General features: G+C 37.9%; 1 protein-coding gene across 2 annotated transcripts in view; it reads right to left on the bottom strand.

The window, feature by feature from the left end:
- PIK3C2A (phosphatidylinositol-4-phosphate 3-kinase catalytic subunit type 2 alpha) overlaps positions 1-19,026 on the bottom strand; it is a 93,976-nt gene that overhangs the window by 26,530 nt on the left and 48,420 nt on the right. For both annotated transcript variants that reach the window (XM_079789322.1, XM_079789323.1), the window contains exons 9-17: positions 16,313-16,456; positions 14,483-14,525; positions 14,188-14,398; positions 11,701-11,823; positions 10,441-10,608; positions 4,033-4,144; positions 3,430-3,575; positions 1,425-1,613; positions 853-946 (exon numbers count right to left, since the gene is read on the bottom strand). In XM_079789322.1, the coding sequence (XP_079645448.1) occupies positions 853-946; positions 1,425-1,613; positions 3,430-3,575; positions 4,033-4,144; positions 10,441-10,608; positions 11,701-11,823; positions 14,188-14,398; positions 14,483-14,525; positions 16,313-16,456 (1,230 nt within the window). The remainder of the gene's footprint in view (positions 1-852; positions 947-1,424; positions 1,614-3,429; positions 3,576-4,032; positions 4,145-10,440; positions 10,609-11,700; positions 11,824-14,187; positions 14,399-14,482; positions 14,526-16,312; positions 16,457-19,026) is intronic.

The following is a 19,026-nucleotide window of genomic DNA, read 5'->3' as shown; positions in this document are numbered from 1 at the left end:
ATGGGTATATACCATAGTCTTAACCTTTTGCACTCGATGTGGAGTGTGACTCAACACGGTTAGCATCGGTAGCAGCTTGTATGTATTTGAAATATAAAAAAATCCAAATAAATAAGTTTGTATGAAAAGAAACTCCAGTTTTTTATTCTACTGCCGCACTTTGTAAAATCTGGGGTATTTAAAAAATTAAATCCCGAGTAGAATAAAGGAATCGAGAAAAAAGCAAGCGAGTGCAAAGGGTTAATAAAAGGGATAGCAAGGCCAGAGTGGGGTGGAGTCCTTCCCCATGAGTTGGGCTCCCACATGGCCCCCAATATTTCCAAATTAATATTTTCTAGTCTCATTTGCATGCGGCCTTCTCCAGAGCCCGAATCCTGAACCTGAAGCCTGAACCACGCGGGACGTTTAAGGGGTTCACTACAAAAAGTATTCTAGATTTTTGCGGGAGATCAACCACCTATTTGCCCTGAGCTTTCTATCAGCCAGTGCAAAGGGGAAAACTGATCAGGTGCACGATTTATAGTATCTTCGATATCAAATAAATGAGGTACTCAAGAGAAGTACACTGAGTGGCCAGATTATTATGCGTTCAGAGATCATAATAATCTGGCCACTCAGTGTGTGTGAGAGTGTGTGTATATATACATATATACATATATATATAATATTCAAGTGGGGCAGCTGACAATAGTAGAAACAAAATTCACACTAAATCCAAATGTAATGTACCTCAACATTCCCACTACAGAAGTACTTTTTATCCAAACAGAAAAGGGAATCCCTTAGCAAGTTCCCTACTCATAAAAACTGGGGGAAGAGTAGGGAGAGTAGGAAATGGAGTAAAAAACACACCTGTACAAACTGTGGAAGAAGATCTGTCAGCTCATCATCACTAATAGCCTCCATCCAGGTCACAGCTTGGGACCTCACTTCCTGATCAGCAAATCTAGAAAAGTATCACAAAAATCAAGATTTGACGGTAACGTCTTTCTAATGAAGCTATATTTCCCGAAAACACAATCTCAATCTATTACTGACAATGAATGCTCAAACAGCTCTTTATTCAAAAGCAATGTGTTTCTTCTTTTTTTAGGAAGGAAATCTTACCATGCTATACAAATTTTATTAGGGGACTGGTTTAGAAACTTTAAGCTTATGAAAATTAATTTTGGCCCACATCATAAAATTTAACAAATTATTCTAAATTTACCTTATTCTCTCTTTAGGTCAGTTTTAAATATGACATGCTTTTTTAATAACCTCAATGAAAAGGTATGTTAGTAGAAATACACATTTACACATTTATATTATATTGAATTGCTTTCATGTTAAAACAAAGGGAAGTATTCCTGCAACATAATACTTCACTGAAAAAATTAACAACAATAAAATAAAGCAAATAAATTCATTCATAGTTGACTTACTTCAAATCAAGAAGCTCCAATGCAGTCAGTGGGTCTAATGGAGGCCACTGCTGAAGCAATGAGTAAATTTTGGCAAGATTAACCCATTTCCAGTTTGGGGCACTTGCTAGTATTTTAGGAAGACAATTTGGATGTTTGAGGCAATAATAACGTTTCTCCCACAAAAAAGCTTTGTCTTCTTTAGAAAGTCTGCATACATAACAGAACTAGATTACTCCTCAATGATATCATAATAATAGTTACAGTTTCAACAATTTAAAATGCAAAGGAGAAATTTATTCATTTTAGGGCAGCCACTTCTTGGTGGAATCATTAATACTAATTTGGGATAGAAAAACACAATGTACAATAGACACCACTAATTTACCCTAATTTGGGGAATAGAAAGAAATCATTTTGACTTAATAAAAGAGTCTTACTTATGAAAATGAAGGATAATTCAGTACAATAAGTATTTATTAAGCTCTAATCAGATGCCATGCACTAGAAATCAGAGTGGGATAAGCAAAATCCACCCTATGAGCAAGGATTTCATCCATTTTATACAAGTAAAATGAAATGTCATGTAACACACAAATGCTATTATAAAATTTTAGAAGTTGATTATATAGCTCAATTGAGGAATATTGAAAAAGAGAAAGATTTGTTTTGGAGATTCTAATTTAACCTTAATAACAAATGTTTATGTGAATGAATGATTTCACTATTTTACTACCCATTCGTTTGTATATATAATACATGCACTGAAATGTGGAATACTGAAAAAATTTCAAATATTGAAAAAAAGTATACAGTGTGTCTCCCTTCTTCTAATTCCCCTCCCAGAAGCAACTGCCTATACTTGAATATTCTTCCAGAGTCCACTTGTATAGAAGCATATACATAGGTGTAGGTAGATCTTTTTTCTTAAATGGTAACATACTATATACACTATTCTGTTCCTTGCTTTCTTCATTTAACATATCTGACATATTAGTACATAGCTATAACTTCATTTTTAATAGTTACATGATACTCTGTAGGATAAATGTACCATAATTTGACCCCCATTGATGGGACATTCCCTATCAGTTTTATAATAATTAAAATGCATACTGCAATGAGCATCCTTGTCTCCATAAGTAAATACAAAAGCGTTTCTTTCCTCTAAGATATATAACTAACTGGAAATGGAATTGGTAGGTCACAGACTATACACATTGTGACCTTAATAGATTTTGCCAAATTGCTCCAAAAGCTCTTGAGAATTCCGCCAACAATATAATAATCCCTTTTCTGTATCTTCATCAACACTATCTATGATGGGACATTTTTATTTTCAACAATCTGATGTGTATGAAATGGTATCTTGTATTAATTTACAATTCCTTGATTAAATTTAAATTTAAACCTCTCCACATACTGAGAAGTTGACATTTTTTAGATGTTTAAAAAGACACTGTATTTCTTTTCTAAAGAATTACCTATTAATATTCTTTGTCTAATTTACTACTGAGTTGTTTGTTTTTCTACTGGTATGAAAAGATTCTTAATACATTTAAGAAAATTAACCTAGCCCTGGCCAGTGTGGCTCAATTGGTTGGGCATAGTTCTGCACACCAAAAGATTGCCAGTTCGATTCCTGGTCAAGGGCACATGCCCAGGTTGTGGAGGCAGTGGATTGTTGTTACTCTTTCACATCGATGTTTCTCTCTCCCTCTCTCTCTAAAAAACAATAAACTATTCTTTTACAAAAAAGAAAAGAAAATTAATCTACTGCTATTTACTGTAAATACAGGTACCTATCTGTTGTTTACCTTTTGATCATGTAAAAAGTTTGACTTGTACAAATTTCTGGTTTGATGTAATCATGTAGTCTTTTTATATAATTAAAAACATATATAGAAATCTTTCCACACCAAAAATACTGCTAAATCATGAACTAAATCGGGACACTTTATAAATCATTAACTTGAGCTTTACATTGTAAGAGATAACCAGGCAAAACAGAATCAAAGGAGCATACCCAAGTGATGAGTCTTTGTGAAGAATATCAAGAAGTTTCCCTTTTATATCATTTCCTAATGTTTCTAAGTTGTGTTGCTGTATAATACTTCGGTCAACTTGAGGAGTGGTATAAATGATATCAAATGTTGGAGAAGGAAAATCAACCTTAAAAATTTAATAGAAGTTGATCAAATTACAGCTGAATAGGACACATATATATTTACCACATTAACTTATTTGTCTTTGAAAAAATTGTTTTTTCTTAGCCATCAGGGTGAATTTTAGATTGTATATTAAATCAATGTCCTTTTGCTGAAAGTGATTACCATTGTTGGTAATTCTCAATAGCACATATATTGCTTGGGATGGGTACAAGAGCATATTTTACTGTTTCTCAGAAATAGGAAATGATTTATTGACACTTAAATTTAAAATAGACCCTAAAGTTGAAACAAGATTGATTAGGCTTCTTTAATAACAACCCAAACCATGGTATACATACACTTTTTATAAAGAAATTTAAATTGAAACCTCTCTACATATCAAGAAGTAGCATTATCCTCTAAAGTCAACAAACATATCATCTGGTGAGGATTAAAAAAAAAAAAAAAAGTACCATTACCTGTAACACTATTCTTTCCATCACATATCCTTTTTTGGGGATTGTTCCAGGCATAGGAGTTATATGTGACGAAGTCCAAAGATATAGAAGCTTAGTTCCACATGTTAAAAACCTACACAATGTAAACAGAAGAATATTGTAGTTTTCATTTTAAAAATTAAAAACTCACAACACATAGTAATGAATTTGAAATGTTAGTATTCAAACATTTTTTAATCATCTTCTATATTAAAAAATGTCCTCTTTAAAAACATATCAGGAAGAGTCACTTTCCACAGTGTACTAATCTTTAGGTAAATGAGTTAAAGTGTGGGGATTAGAACAAAGAAAGAGAGAATGAACATATCTAAGGAGGAATTGAGGATAAAACAGAACATACTGTCCCCAAAACAATTCTATAAATAGGAGGATACTCTTTGAAGATCATCTACAAAGGAAATTTGGATTACAGAGCCGCGCCCTGACTTTTATCATAAGAACAACAATATATGCCAAAAAACCAGTACCTACTTTGTGACAGCACCAATGATTTGAGAATTTTTATCGGTTCCCTGAATCAGGGGTCAGCAAACTTTACCTCTAAAGAGCCAGAGAGTAAATACTCTGAGTTTTCTGGGCAATCTTTTTTTTTTTTTTTAAATATGTTTTATTGATTTTTTACAGAGAGGAAGGGAGAGGAATAGAGAGCTAGAAATATTGATGAGAGAGAAACATCGACCAGCTGCCTCCTGCACACCACCTACCGGGGATGTGCCCGCAACCAAGGTACATGCCCTTGACCGGAATCGAACCTGGGACCTTTCAGTCCACAGGCCGACGCTCTATCCACTAAGCCAAACCGGTTTCAGCACAATCTTTGTTGCAGAGATTCAACTCTGCTATTATAGTGCAAGGTAGCTATGAACGACATTTAAATAAACATGTGCAGTGTATTCTAACAATATTACATTTACAAAAAGCAGGCAGTAGGCTGTAGTATGCTGACATTTGCCTGAGACAACCAGTTTATGGCAATGAAGATACTGACGTATCTTTACACAGAAGAAATATCTGAAAGCTAACATGAGATATATATATAAAAGCAGAAAATTACAAACTTCATTAAACTGTTCATTTTATTAAAATAGCAAATATCCTTTCCAAAGCTAGACTCTAGTCCTAATGTTTTCTCTTACAGGTTAACCTTTAAATCTTTGACACATTATATTCTGTCTCTTTTAGAACCACTCTCATCCCCAACTAGGTTAAGGTAAAATTGCTATCACATTATTTCATCTGTAGATACTTTTATAAATCTCAAAATGATAAACAGTTTTATTTTAAAATAAGTATAATCTTTGAGTGGTGGGCACATGGTGCAATATACAGATCTTATAACATAGAAACTCACACCTGAAACCTGTATGTTCGTGTTGACCAATGTCACCCCAATAAATTTATAAAATAAGTACAATACTATTACCACTCCTATAATAATTAACAATAACTACTTAAAATAATCAGCTATCTAGTATTCAAATTTCCCGAACTGTCTCAAAGTTCTTTTTATAGTTGGTTTGTTCGAGTAAGAATCCAAGCAAGGTCCAACACTTGCATGTGGTTGATATGTCTTTTTAAATATCTTTTAATTCAAGAGTCAACAAAACTTCAGCCTATCACCTGGTCTCATTAATAAACTTTTATTATAACAAAGCCACACATTCACTTACATACTGTCTATCACTGCTTTTGCCTTTGTGACAGAGACCTAAATTACTTCTATCTGGTCCCCTTTACAGAAAAAGTTTGCCAATTCTTGTTTTAATCTATACATTCTTCCTATCTTTTCCCCCCTGCTGTTTGTTGAAGAAACCAGGTCTTTTGTTCTGAGAATTTTCCTTATCCTGAATTTTACTAATCGCATCACTCTGGTCATTTACCATGTTCCTTTATTTCCTATATTTTCTGTAGCACTGGCCAGTTTATCTCAATGGTTAGAGCACTGGCTCACAGACCAAAGAGCTGAGGGTTTCATTCCTAGCCTGGTGGGGGTGCGAACAGGAGGCAACCAATTGAAGCGTCTCTCTCACGTTGATGTTTCACTCTCTCTCCTCCTCTCTCCCTTCTACGCTGTCTAAAAACCAATGGAAAAATATCCTCAGGTGAGGATAAAAAAATAAAAGCAGTAGTTAGATCTAGAGAGGCTTGACCTGATTCAGGTGTAGTTATCTGGCAAGAATACTTAATACTCTATAGGTGGTATTGTATACTACTTTCTATTGCCTCAAATAAAGAGACACACATGCTTGGTTTATTTTTCTTTCTGTGGGGTTAATATAATCAGTTTATTTAGATGTTTTCAGTCTAAATCATCCTACCTTATAATAGAGAAATATGCAAATTGACCGCACCTTCGCTACGCCCACAGCCAATCAGAGTGAACAAGATGGCGGTTAATTTGCATATGCAGGCGCTGAGAGGCCTGGGTCCAGGAAACATCCTCTGGACCCAGGCCGCTCCTAGACTCTAGGCCCGTGCTTAGGTCCTGATCGGCAGGGGTCCCAGAACGCCCCCTGGCCACTCAGAGCCTATGGGTGTAGGCACCAAGCAACCTGGCGACGCGGGGATGTTCCGCCCCACCCCCAGAAGCTTGCAAAGGTTCCTGCACAAAGCGGAGGTTTGGGGCCACGCCCCCAGCCAGGTGCCCAGGACCGGGGGCTGCCGCTGGCCTCTGGGGTGTGCCGAGACCTTGGCGGCCACTGCTGTGTGCTGCCCGGGGGTCCCTGCAAGCCCCGAGCCTGAGGCCGATGGTCACGCTGGCTGCTGGCCTCCCCAAGCCGCTTGCAAAGGCTCCTGCACAAAGCGGCGGTTTGGGGCCACGCCCCCAGCCAGGCGCCCAGGACCGGGGGCTGCTGCTGGCCTCCTGGGTTTGCCGAGACCCTGGTGGCCACTGCTGCGTGCTTCCCAGGGTCCCTGCAAGCCTCAAGCCTGGGGCCCATGGTGGGGCTGGCTGCTGGCCTTGGGGCGTTTGGAGACAGGGATGTTCCCGCCCAGCCCCAGAGGCTTTCCAAGCTCCAGCACCAAATGGCAGATTGTGTCCATGCCCCAAGCCTAGCGCCCTCCACAGGGGGATGGCTGCTGGCCTCTAGGGTGTGCAGAGACCCCGGCCGCCACCACCGGGTGGCAGGGACACGCCCCTAGCCCAGTGGACACAACCCAGGGGCTGCATGAGCTGCAGAGGATACACCTTTTTAAAAGAAATTTTATTGATTTTTTTTTTTTTTTTACAGAGAAGAGGGGAGAGGGATAGACAGTCAGAAATATCAATGAGAGAGAAACATCCATTAGCTGCCTCCTGCACACTCCCCACTGGGGATATGCCTCCAACCAAGGTACAGGCCCTTAACAGGAATCAAACCTGGGACCCTTCAGTCTGCAGGCCCACGGTCTATCCACTGAGCCAAACCATTTTGAGAGTAAATACCTTTTCTGACAACTCATTGGCTAAGCTCCCTGTAGGCCACCAATTGCAGTGTTGTTGGTAATTTGGGTTATAAGAATCCAAGAAGGTAATCTAGGGTTTTTCCACCACACTCTTGAAGGAAAAAATGAAAGTCCCTTGAGGGGTCCCAGATTGGAGAGACTGCAGGCTGGGCTGAGGGATAACACCCCCCGCTACTCCCCATCCCCGCTGTGCACGAATTTCGTGCACTGGGCCTCTAGTTCATTATAAAGTTCCAGAAAAGCTAATCAATCACTTAATGGTTTTAGGCAGGCATTCATATTTACTACTTAAATCAATGGTTCTCAACCAAGAGTGATTTTTGTCCCCAGTATACATTTGGCAATGCCTGGAGACATTTTCGGTTGTCAACTGGGGTGCTACTGGCATCTAGTGGGCAGAAGCCATGGATGCTGCCAAACATCCTACAATGCACAGGACAATCTTCCACAACAAACAATTATCTGGCCCAAAATATCAGTAGTGCCGAGAATGACCTAAATCTAACCCTGACCTAAATTATTTCAGTAAGAGTTGCAAAATTGTGATATTCTACCATTCCCTTTGCAATAATTAGCTGAAATGTTTCTATAAAGCACATTCTCACATCAATTATTTTGTAACCCTGAGATATAACTGTAAAGGAAGGGCAAGTTAAATGCTTGATTCTGTTTACTTAAAAATTAGTTAAGAACTCATTTGTTACTGAGGCTGACCGAAATGCCTCTAAGTCACTTGGCTTCCATGATAATGACTTCATCAGGTTGTATGCAAGTTGCACCTTAACACAAATTACTTAAAAATAATTTCAAGACCAGGATTTCTGATTACCATACTATAGTACATTAACTGAACTAAATAACTGACACTTTGTTTCGGTGTATGTATTGACGTAAAATCCTCTTCCCTCTTAATTTCTGAGTATTTTTTTAATGTTAAGTACTAACACTACCTAGACTAACTACACTGCTTGGCAAAAAGTCTCAAACTTAATGCCATCTGCTTACTGCTTTAATATGCATTATCGGCTCTCCAAAATTTTACCATGTATTGTATGAAACATATCTCAAACTTCATTTAATTTTTTTTTTTCATTTAGGAAGACTTTTGATGATCTCATGAAACATACTGTTACTTAAAACATAATTAAAATTGTCAGCTAAAAAGTCAGGTCGATTACACTATTCCTACTGACTGTTAGTAGACAAAGCTTAAAAGGAATTCCTTTCCCCTAAGTTTTTGTACCCGTGTAGAACCTTTGGTGATTAAAGGTCAGGGGCCCATAGCAGTAAGGATAGATCAGTTAGGTAGACAGGGAAAGAGAAGGGAATAATGTTCAGCAGTAAACTCCCTGAAATTTTAGAAGTATGGAATAGGGATGAGAAGAGGAAAGTGGAATTGTTTTAGTAATAGCAAGGATACTGAAAAGACCATAGTATCTATACTAATAAGAGATAAATATGGTAATTGACCGTCATTCCACGACGCCCACAGCCAATCAGGATAGAATATGCAAATGAGTGGGACAAAGATGGTGACAGCCATGGAGCCAGCCGAAGCGGGCAGGAGGCTTGGGTCGCCCCCGACGACAACGGAGGAAGCCAAGCTTCCTGCCTGCCTGGGCCAGCTATTAAAGGAGGGGCCTGTGAGCGGCGGCCACAGGGCAGGCTGGCACGACCAGGAGGCTTGGGTCACCCAGGCCAGTGGCCAAGGGACGGGCCTGCAAACGGCCCTCAGCCCCTCACCCAGGCTGGCCATGCCACCACTGGGGTGAGGGTCCCCGCTAGGGGGCATGGCCAGCCTGCAAGCCTGCAAACAGCCATCAGCCCCTCACCCAGGCTGGCCAGGCACCCCAGCGGGGACCCCCACCTGAAGAGGGTGTGGCCAGCCTGAAAACAGTCCTCAGCCCCTCACCCAGGCTGCCCCCCCCAGTGGCAAACTGCCCCAGCCCCTCACCCAGGCCAGCACCGTCCCCAGTGGGGACCCCCACACCAATGGGGGCATGGCCGGCCTGCAAACCCTTGCCCAGGCTGCCCTGCCCCCCAAGGGAACCCTCACCCTGATCCGGGACACCATTCAGGGCAAACCAGCCGGCCCCCACCCATGTACCAGGCCTCTATCTATACTAATAAAAGGGTAATATGCTAATTAGACTGAGAGACCTTCCAGGAGACCTTCTAGACGTTCTTTTGGACAAAGCCATGGTGGCAGGACCAAGGTAGAGGTGGTCAGGGACCAAGAGGGGAGGGCAGTTGTGGGTGATCAGGCCAGTGGGGGGGGGGGGGGCGCTGGGGGTGATCAGGCCAGCAGGGGGGGAGGGCAGTTGGGGGGTGAGCAGGCCGGCAGGGGGGGGCCAGTTGGGGGTGAGCAGGCCCGTGGGGAGGGCAGTTGGGGGCGAGGCCGGCAGGCAGAGTGGTTAGGGGCAATCAGGCAGGCAGTCAGGTGAGCGGTTAGGAGCCAGCAGTCCCGGATTGCGAGAGGGAAGTCTGACTGCCGGTTTAGGCCTGATCCCACAGGAATCGGGCCTAAACCGGCAGTCGGACATCCCCCGAGGGGTCCCAGATTGGAGAAGATGCAGGCTGGACTGAGGGACACCCCCCCCCGCCCCGCCCCGTGCATGAATTTCGTGCACCGGGCCACTAGTTATGTTAATAATACAGTGTTTGCATAAAATGACAGTGAACTGATTGCCGCTTTTCTCCTAACCAATGAGTGACAAATAATCCTTTGAATACCCATACAGATATAATCAAACCATAGTAGAATAACTTTGGTTTCCTCTGATCTGACCTCCTTTTATCACATTGAAAAAATTGAGGCAGCTCATTATCTCATGTTTGTTATTATTCCCCATCCTGTTCTCTAGCCAATTTTGAGACTGCAGATGTGTCTGCAGTAACTCACCATCACAACTCAGTAACACTTACCGTTTAAAATCAAAAAGAGGTAAAGAAACTTTGCCCAAAGCTTCTGGCCCCTTTCTCTGCTTATTAGAATCAGGGGAACTTCCACTGCTCTGATTTAAAATTCCAAAAAGAGTAAGATGAAGAAGTGATTCTAATGGCAATTGTGATATCTGGATGGGAAAAATAATTCTATGGGGGGAAAAGGTATTAATAGAAAAAAACAAATTAGGTTGAACATGAAGATTAACTCTTTAATGAAACTAATAATTTTAGGTATTTTATTTGATGTATCAAATAATCTTTAATCCTGAGTCTCTTTTACTTAAGTAGCAAGCTTGGCCAACATATACTATATAAAAATCTTGAACAAATTTTATTAAAATTTCAAATATATAGCATTTATTTCTTCAAAAATTTGTTAGCACCTTTACTCAAGACTTGCAATGCTAATTTCTAGGCAAAATAGTTAAGTCATTTTTATTTCCTTTAGGAAAAAGCAGATAAATATTTATTGAGTATTTCTGATTCAGGATATATGTGTGCACCTATACATACACAAACAGACATATGTAGATGTTTACCAGTATTTTTGGTGTTTTATTTTTAGTCTAAAAGGACACATAAGGTCCGTTGTGGTCACTTTGAGGAGCCATGACATGGTTGAGTGTTGAAAAGAAAGTGACACTTTTCACCTATATGCATTTTGTTTTATATGATTAGTTTCACAGACATGTGTTATTTTTATAAATAAAAAAATAAAAGAATAGGAAAACATTTAATAAATGCAGAATAAAAAATAGAAAACTCTGCAATGGCCTATCTGCCTAAGTAATAAAAAGCATTTCCTTAAACAATATTTAAAAAATATTAACAGTGCAAATATCATCTTATACATGGACTCAAGATAATTTTATCTGTTAACCAAAAACAAGGCTTCATATACAGTGTTACAGAATAAATACTAAACTAAGCAATGTTATAACATACCTAACACCTTTCTAGAATTACTCATAAATTTATGTTTTTAACTTGACCAAGTCTAGGAAGAATGGCGTATTTCTACAATTTAACAGCATGTAGATTTGAAAGAGTATTTCAGATTTTTGAAATCAGAATTTCAGTCTGTTCTATAGAATAATATCTAGAAGAGACTTTAAGATGTCAGTAAGCATTTTATGGATTTTAATGAAAATTGAAATAAAATAAAAACTAGGATGCATACATGGAAAAAAAGTAAACAGGTTATATTAAAAAAAATAAAAAGCTAGAAATTTCACTTACAGTTCATCCCATTTAATAAGATAGAAGAAATTCTTATAAGTGCCAACCTTCTTTGATTGAATAGGTTTAAAAAGGTCTTTTCCATTGTGAGACAGGGAACATACCAAATAGTATTTTTCATAACTGAGAAAAAAAAAGTTTAATTTCATTTTACTTGATAATACAGATCAAGTTAACTGATACATATATATCATTAGCCATCCTTCCTAAAAATGACTATTATCTGAAATAATTTGGTCATCATTCATTTGAACTTATAAAATAATCTGAAATTTAACTACTACAAATTCTGTAAAATAGAGAGAGGCATAGCAAAGTGTATACAGAAGGGAACATGTATTCCTAGCTGCCAGTCTAAGGGGGCAAAATGATACCAGCTGGAGAATTTATCTAAATGTTGTGCTCAGTTAGTTATAAGCTTTAGATTTTAGTTGAATGACACTGAGCAATTCTTCATTTCTAGATAAATTCTAGGAAGACAGAGCACAAACATTATCGTCCCTAGGTGCCATTTTCCTTGGCTAAGGCACTGAAATAGAATCAGTTAAGCATATGAATAGTGCATTGGTCTGACTTGCACTGAGTCAGTCTTTATTACGAGGCTTCCATCAATGGGGACAGACGCTGTTATATTCTCGAATTACATAGCAACAATTTAGCTCTTAATCGCCACAAGTAGCTGGTTACATATAATCAGGCAATCTTGTAGAACAGAAGTCTTAGGTTCAATAAAACTACTGTACTAGTATTCTAACTTACTGGTAGGCTTACACATTAACCATTTTGTTAATATACATATTATATTATAAACATAACATTTTAAAGATATGTTTTTATTGATTTTATAGAGAGAGGAAGAGAGAGAGAGAGGAAGAGAGAAACATCGATGAGAGAGAAACATTGATTGGCTACTTCCTCCATGTCCCCTACTGGGGATCGAGCTCACAACCCAGGCATGTGCCCTGACCAGGAACTAAACCAGTGACCTCTTGATGCATGGGACAATGCTCAATCAACTGAGGCACACTGGCCAGGGCTATAAATATTTTTTAAATCTAATCTCATTGGTTCACAAAACATCCCTAGCTAATGATTTGATTGCTTTTCTCAACCTCATACCACTTGTCCCTCTTTATTTCAGCAGTTTATTAAATTTATTTCTATCTTAATTATCATTGTCGTTTTCTGTATTGTCTTCTACTAAGTATTTGTTCTCCTTAATAGTGTCCCTAAATTTATTTGTGTGTGTATGGAAGATATGGAGGGTATTATCCCTGTAACTAGTTAAAAGAATGAAATACCTTCAGAGAGCAGTAGTATCCATTTTTTTTAAGTACTTATTTTATTGATTGATTTTGAGAGAGAGAAACATTGATTTATTGTTTCACTTACTTATGGTTAATTCTTGTATGTGCCCTGACTGGAGATCAAACCTAAAACCTTGGCATATCAGGACGATGCTCTAACCAGCCATGGCAGTACCCACTTAATTGCAAGTTCCAGGAGGGCAGAGTTTGCCGGCCTTTTTCCTGTGCATCTCTAGTAGCACGAAGAACATTGCCCACAGATGGCGCTCAGTATATATTTCTTGAATGAATTAATATACCACATTCAACTTATGTTATTTTTTATATTTCTTTTTTTTAATTTTATATGAAGCTCAACTTAAGCAGAATTTATGTTTGGTATCTCTTTACTAGGCTTTACCTTATTTTAAAGAATTAAGCTATTATGAAACGATTTAATTTTAAATATTCAGTTCAGACTTTTCAGTTTATTAGTCATTTGCAAATAAATTAAAGTCAGCAAACTTTATGGCATTGACAAAAAATCAGAAAGGAAAAACCTAAATTAAAAATTATAGAAGAGCCCTGGCCAGTGTGCTCAATTAACTGGAATATCATCCCACACACCCATTCCCGGTGAGGGCACACACTTGGGTTGCAGGCTCGATCTGCAGTCAGGGCATGTATGGGAGGCAACCCATTGATGTTTCTCCCTCACATCAATGTCTGCCCCGCCACCCTTCCCTTCCCTCTAAAAATCAATGAGTATGTCCTCAAGTGAGATAAAAACAAAAAATTTGAAGAAATCTGCTCTTGCAGACTTCAAAGTCTAGCAATCAATAAACTACTAAATCTAGTCCCATTACACTGTTCCAAATTACCCTGGTTCTAAAGGAAAGGCAAAAGAATTCCAGTCATAAGTTAGACCAATTTATTAATCAACATTTGCCCTAGTAAGTTTAAACATTTTCTTGTTTGTTTTTTTTTGTTGTTGTTGTTGTTTTTTGCATGTAGCGGGAGTGATATTTTTTACTGGAATAGCTTCAAAAATCCCTGTAATTTTTATAAAATCCACTGAGGTATCTGGTGGTTCTTTTTTCATCCATGTAAATACCAAGATGACAGTAGATGCTGACATTTTACAAGACTAGAATAATTTCTAGGTAAAGCTGTACATATATTCTTTTAAACAGTTACTTACTTTGATACCCAGTTACTTGAAATTCCATGTGCAGCAAAAATAGTAAACTGGAGCTGTTCTGTTGCAGTCCATGCTTCCTTGATGTTCCTGTTACTTTGAGCCCAGTCCAAAGAACTCCTACCAGAATTTCCATGGAGTCTCAGAAGATCATAAATTGCTGCAGTTAACTGATCCATGCTTACTTGAACAGGATTTTCAGGATTCAGTGAACCTAGATGTAAAGAAATTATTAATATAATTCTCTGAAAAAGCAATAATTATTGCTAAAATGTAAAGAACTTAAAGACATACATACCCCTAGTTGAACTCTTATTAGGGTCTCCCTTTCCAGAAGTCACCTGCATACACATACAAATTAGTAAAACAATTGCCTATGACATAACATAATATGTTTACCGTTCACTTCAATACATTAAATGCTATATCAAAGAAACCTTTCCCAGGGGGAAACCTCCCAAAAATGTCTGCAGAGTTAATAAATCAAAAAAGTAAAATATCCCAACCAAATAACAGATAATTTTTGGTATCAAGAAAATCATAGTACAATTTTATTAACCAATGTCACCCAATAAATTCAATAAAAAAGAAATTCAGAGTAACTGGAAATTACTGCAAAATATATAAACTCAACAAAATCTGCCTCATTAAACTAGATTAAAATTTGAAATCCAAAGTGATAAATATTCTAATACAGTATTTTATTTTCCATTAGTTGCTCTATTATTAGCATGATAAGAATAGCTTTAAAGAAACTAGAACTTGCTTGGCCAGCATGGCTCAGTGGTCATGAGCATTCAACCAATGAAAAAAGAGGTCACAATTCGGTTCCCAGTCAAGGCACATGCCCAGGTTTCGGGTTCAATCCCCAGTGGGGGGCAAGCTGGAGGCAGCCAATCAGTGATTCTCTCTTATCATTGACGTTTCTATCTCTCTCTCCCTCTCCCTTCCTCTCTGAAATGAATTAAAAAAATATATTTTAAAAATATAAAAAAGAAAACTAGAACTCTATTGTGTCTCAAAATAGCTCTTATAATTATTTAAATTGAGCTCTCATCATACTCTTTGCTCCTTTACTCATTAATATAACAAAAAGAAACCTCAAACATTAGGACCATGGTAGTTGATCACCTCCAAGTGATTTCATATATATTTTTAAATTTTTTAAAACAAGCACATAAGAAAATTTGGATATACCCAAATTTCTGTATACCATATGGACAAGCTCTCTGAGAATAAATGGATTGAGCTATCTCCTAGATATCTGTTGAGGGGCATACTATCAACATAACTTTTAACTATCAACATAACTTATTGTGTCTTGCAATCCACTTTCTCTCATCATTCCAGTAAAAGCTATGAGCATCCCTATGAACAGAAAGAGGCTGGGGAGAGCTTTTACTAAAAGCAACAGTGTGCTATCAAAAGAGGGCTCCTAACCTGGTTTCCACTGAGGTAGTAAGTCACTATTATTGAGACATTTGAGTCTTCTCAACAAGAAGGAGATATAGTCCAAAATAGGACTCCCCCTATTGGTAGTCATAAACATTCCATCCAAAGGGAGAAATGGTACCATCTCGGTCCTTCATGCCAACCAAATCATTTATGCCAGAGTTCCTGCTCTACATAAAAAAGGTTCACAGTTTGGCATCCACCTATTCTATGTCAACTCTCACAAAACTTCCAAGGCAGCCCATCTCCTCTTAGGAATTCCCTACCTTACCAGGTAAGTCACCCAATCAAGTGTAAAGCAAAGCCCTGGCAGGTGTGCTCAGTGGTTAGAGTGTCAGCCTGTGCACCAAAGAGTCTCGGGTTCAATTCCCAGTCAAGGGCATGTACCTGGGTTACAGGTTTGATCTCAGGCCACTGGCGGGTTGTGTGTGGAAGGCAAATGATCTATGTGTCTCTCTCCTATTTCTCTCTCTCTCTAAAAATAAAAACTCAATAAAAAAAATATCTTCAGATGAGGATTAACAACCCCCCCCACACACACAAAAAAGAGTAAAGCCAAAATTAAAATAACATTTTGTCCAGTAGAAGCAAAAATCTGCCAGAATAAGCAGTAGATGGTCACTTAAGTACTACATATCTGCATGTAATAAAATGCTAGTTACTAAAAAATACTCACATCAGCACTTTTACTCCTTGGAAGATTAACTGCTCTCTTTAGCTTCTTGACTGATTCTGTAATGGCAGGAGTCTCCACACCATCTAAAGCACTACAGATTTTTCTTACGGCTCTAATTACTTGATCTACTGCTCGGTGCTGGTTCTTTAAAAAAAAAAAAGTAAAATAAACATAAGTATGTAGAATTTAAAGGATCAATTTCAGACATGAAGTCAGAAACTAGACATTTCTGATGTACCTAAGAAGAGATATTCTTTACTCTTTTGTGATGAAAAAGAAAACAAAAAAACAGCATTTCAATGATATAGTTTACTTTAAAGTAGAAAAAAGCAGGCCTGGTTAATTTTCACATTGCCTAACAATTATTTATATGCAAATACCATTAGTTTCATATTAGAATCAGAAATAATAGCAATAAATTACTAACAAATTACTAAATCTCTAAAAAAAGTTTATCTTTTTTATTTTCATTGGGAATAATTTCCACATTAAAAAAAAATTAACCCTTCTCTCCATCCTATGAAAATTTGGTATAAAAAAAACAAGTTCTTTACAGGTTGGTTACATATTAATAATACTGGACAACAGTTACTAGAAATTAGCCAATTTTTAAGCATCATTTTAAAAATTCTGTTAGAAGAAAAAACTTCCTTGAGAAAAATCCCTATGAACTATATTCAAGTACAGTTTATTCACCATGATTCAAAAGTATAATATGTACAAATGTGTAATAAAATCATTTACCTGATGTTAATGATTTAAAAATATGTCTCTACTCCCCCATCGTTGTTTTAAAGTACATTATCTCATTAAGAAACATACTTATATAATGCATTAATTCATCAAACATTTATGCCAAACTTACATGCCAAGTACTGTAAGAATGGGCTGAAACTCAGTACTGTACCACCCTTAAAAATTTAAAATTTTCCACTCTTGAAGCTTGGCTACCATAAACTGAATGTTCCCTTCACCTTCATGCTTAAATGAAGCCACCTCATTTTCTCAAATACCCAATTACCTGGCAGTCCTTATGGGATGAAGGTCTATTATCTAGCTCCCTATTTTTACTTACTTATATTTCTGCTTACTTTTACAACTCCACCCTCATGCAAAACCTTTCCAGTTTTGAGGCTCATGCCATTTTCCTATACTATTCTTCATCATTTTTTATGTGCCAATGATCAAATTGTTATGTATCAGTTTCAAATCCACTCTTCTATGGTCTACTTTGTGATACTGGAGCTAGACCCTATAAACATTTCTTTTGCCAACTGGAACAATGTTAGGATTTGTCAATAGAGGGCACCAAAGGGACACTAGAAGGCAATAGCAGCATGAAGGTAACTTTCATCAGGGTTCCAGTCCTCCATTTTTAAATTCAGGGTGGTAACCTAGTGATCCTCAAAGACCAGGCACCCTCAGGCCATGCTCTCCCAAACTGACAACTCTGGCAAGTTTCTTTGCCATAGGCTACCTGTGTGTTCCTGTGACAGCCATAAATTATGAGGTGTGGGAGAGGCTCTATCTTAAGTTCTTAAAGTTCCTTCCTACCCACTGTTCCTCAATCTAAAGGTAATAGCTGTTTTTTTTGCACCTATAATTTCTGGACCCCTTCGAGCAGGGTTCATAAACATTTTTTTAAGACCAGATAGTAAATGTTTTAGGCTTAGTGGGCCACACAGTCTCTGTCACAATTCAATTCTGCTATTAGGGCATTAAAGTTGACATGGATAATTCATAAATGAATGAGCATGGCTATTTTCCAATAAAACTTTACTTATAAAAATATGCGACAGGCTAGCTCTGGCATGCCAATAATATGCAAACTCCTGCCTTAAAGTCCTCTTTAACCCCCTATAGTAATTAACTACCTTTTACTAAATTTCCCTGTTCAAATAATTATATAATTTCTGTCTCCTGATTTGGCCCCTGAGTGATTTGCCTTGCCACTGACATGTGGTCACCTCCCCCACTGCATGCCAAATTTTTGCTCTGAATATTTATCTGACTTTCTATCCCACCCTATATCCTATAACCCTCAGTTACATAAATGTCTGTGTGGAAAACTCACAGTATCTTTAACCCCAAAACTGCACGCTATCAAAATCTTACCTACAATGTCATACTCTGATCACAATCTCCTTTGCTTCTAGCCCTCGCACCCTCATTCTGACAAAGCATGTTATTTGAGCTCTGAAACTTCTCTGCTTCTTCTACCAGACAGCTTCTAACAAAATCTCACAACCATACAGATTCAAGAGTTCCTAATTTTGCCTGGCCAGTGTGGCTCAGTGGTTGAGCATCAACCTATGAACCAGGAGGTCACAGTTCAATTCCCAGTTAGGGCACATGCCCGGGTTACAGGCTTGATCCCTAGTGTGGGGCATGCAGGAGGCAGCTGATCAATGATTATCTCTCATCATTGATATTTCTATTTCTCTCTCCCTCTCCCTGCCTCTGGAAATCATTAAAAAACATTTAAAAACTTTAAAAAGTTAGAATAAAAAAGAACTATGGATACAACCTACAACTTCTATACTACAACATGGGTAGAGTTTAAAAATAGTATGGTATGAGAAATAAATCAGATATAAAAGATTACATAGTGCATGATTCCATTTACATGAAATCTCCATTAGTGACAAATCTATTGAAACAGAAACCAGAACAGTAGTTGTTTGGGGCTGGGAATGGGGAATGACTGCAAACAT

The sequence above is a fragment of the Cnephaeus nilssonii genome (genome assembly GCF_951640355.1).
Source record: "Cnephaeus nilssonii genome assembly, chromosome: 13".
In the NCBI taxonomy this organism is placed as follows: domain Eukaryota; kingdom Metazoa; phylum Chordata; class Mammalia; order Chiroptera; family Vespertilionidae; genus Cnephaeus; species Cnephaeus nilssonii.
The sequence above is the reverse complement of the archived record's forward strand: the minus strand, read 5'-3'. Positions and strand labels throughout refer to the sequence as shown.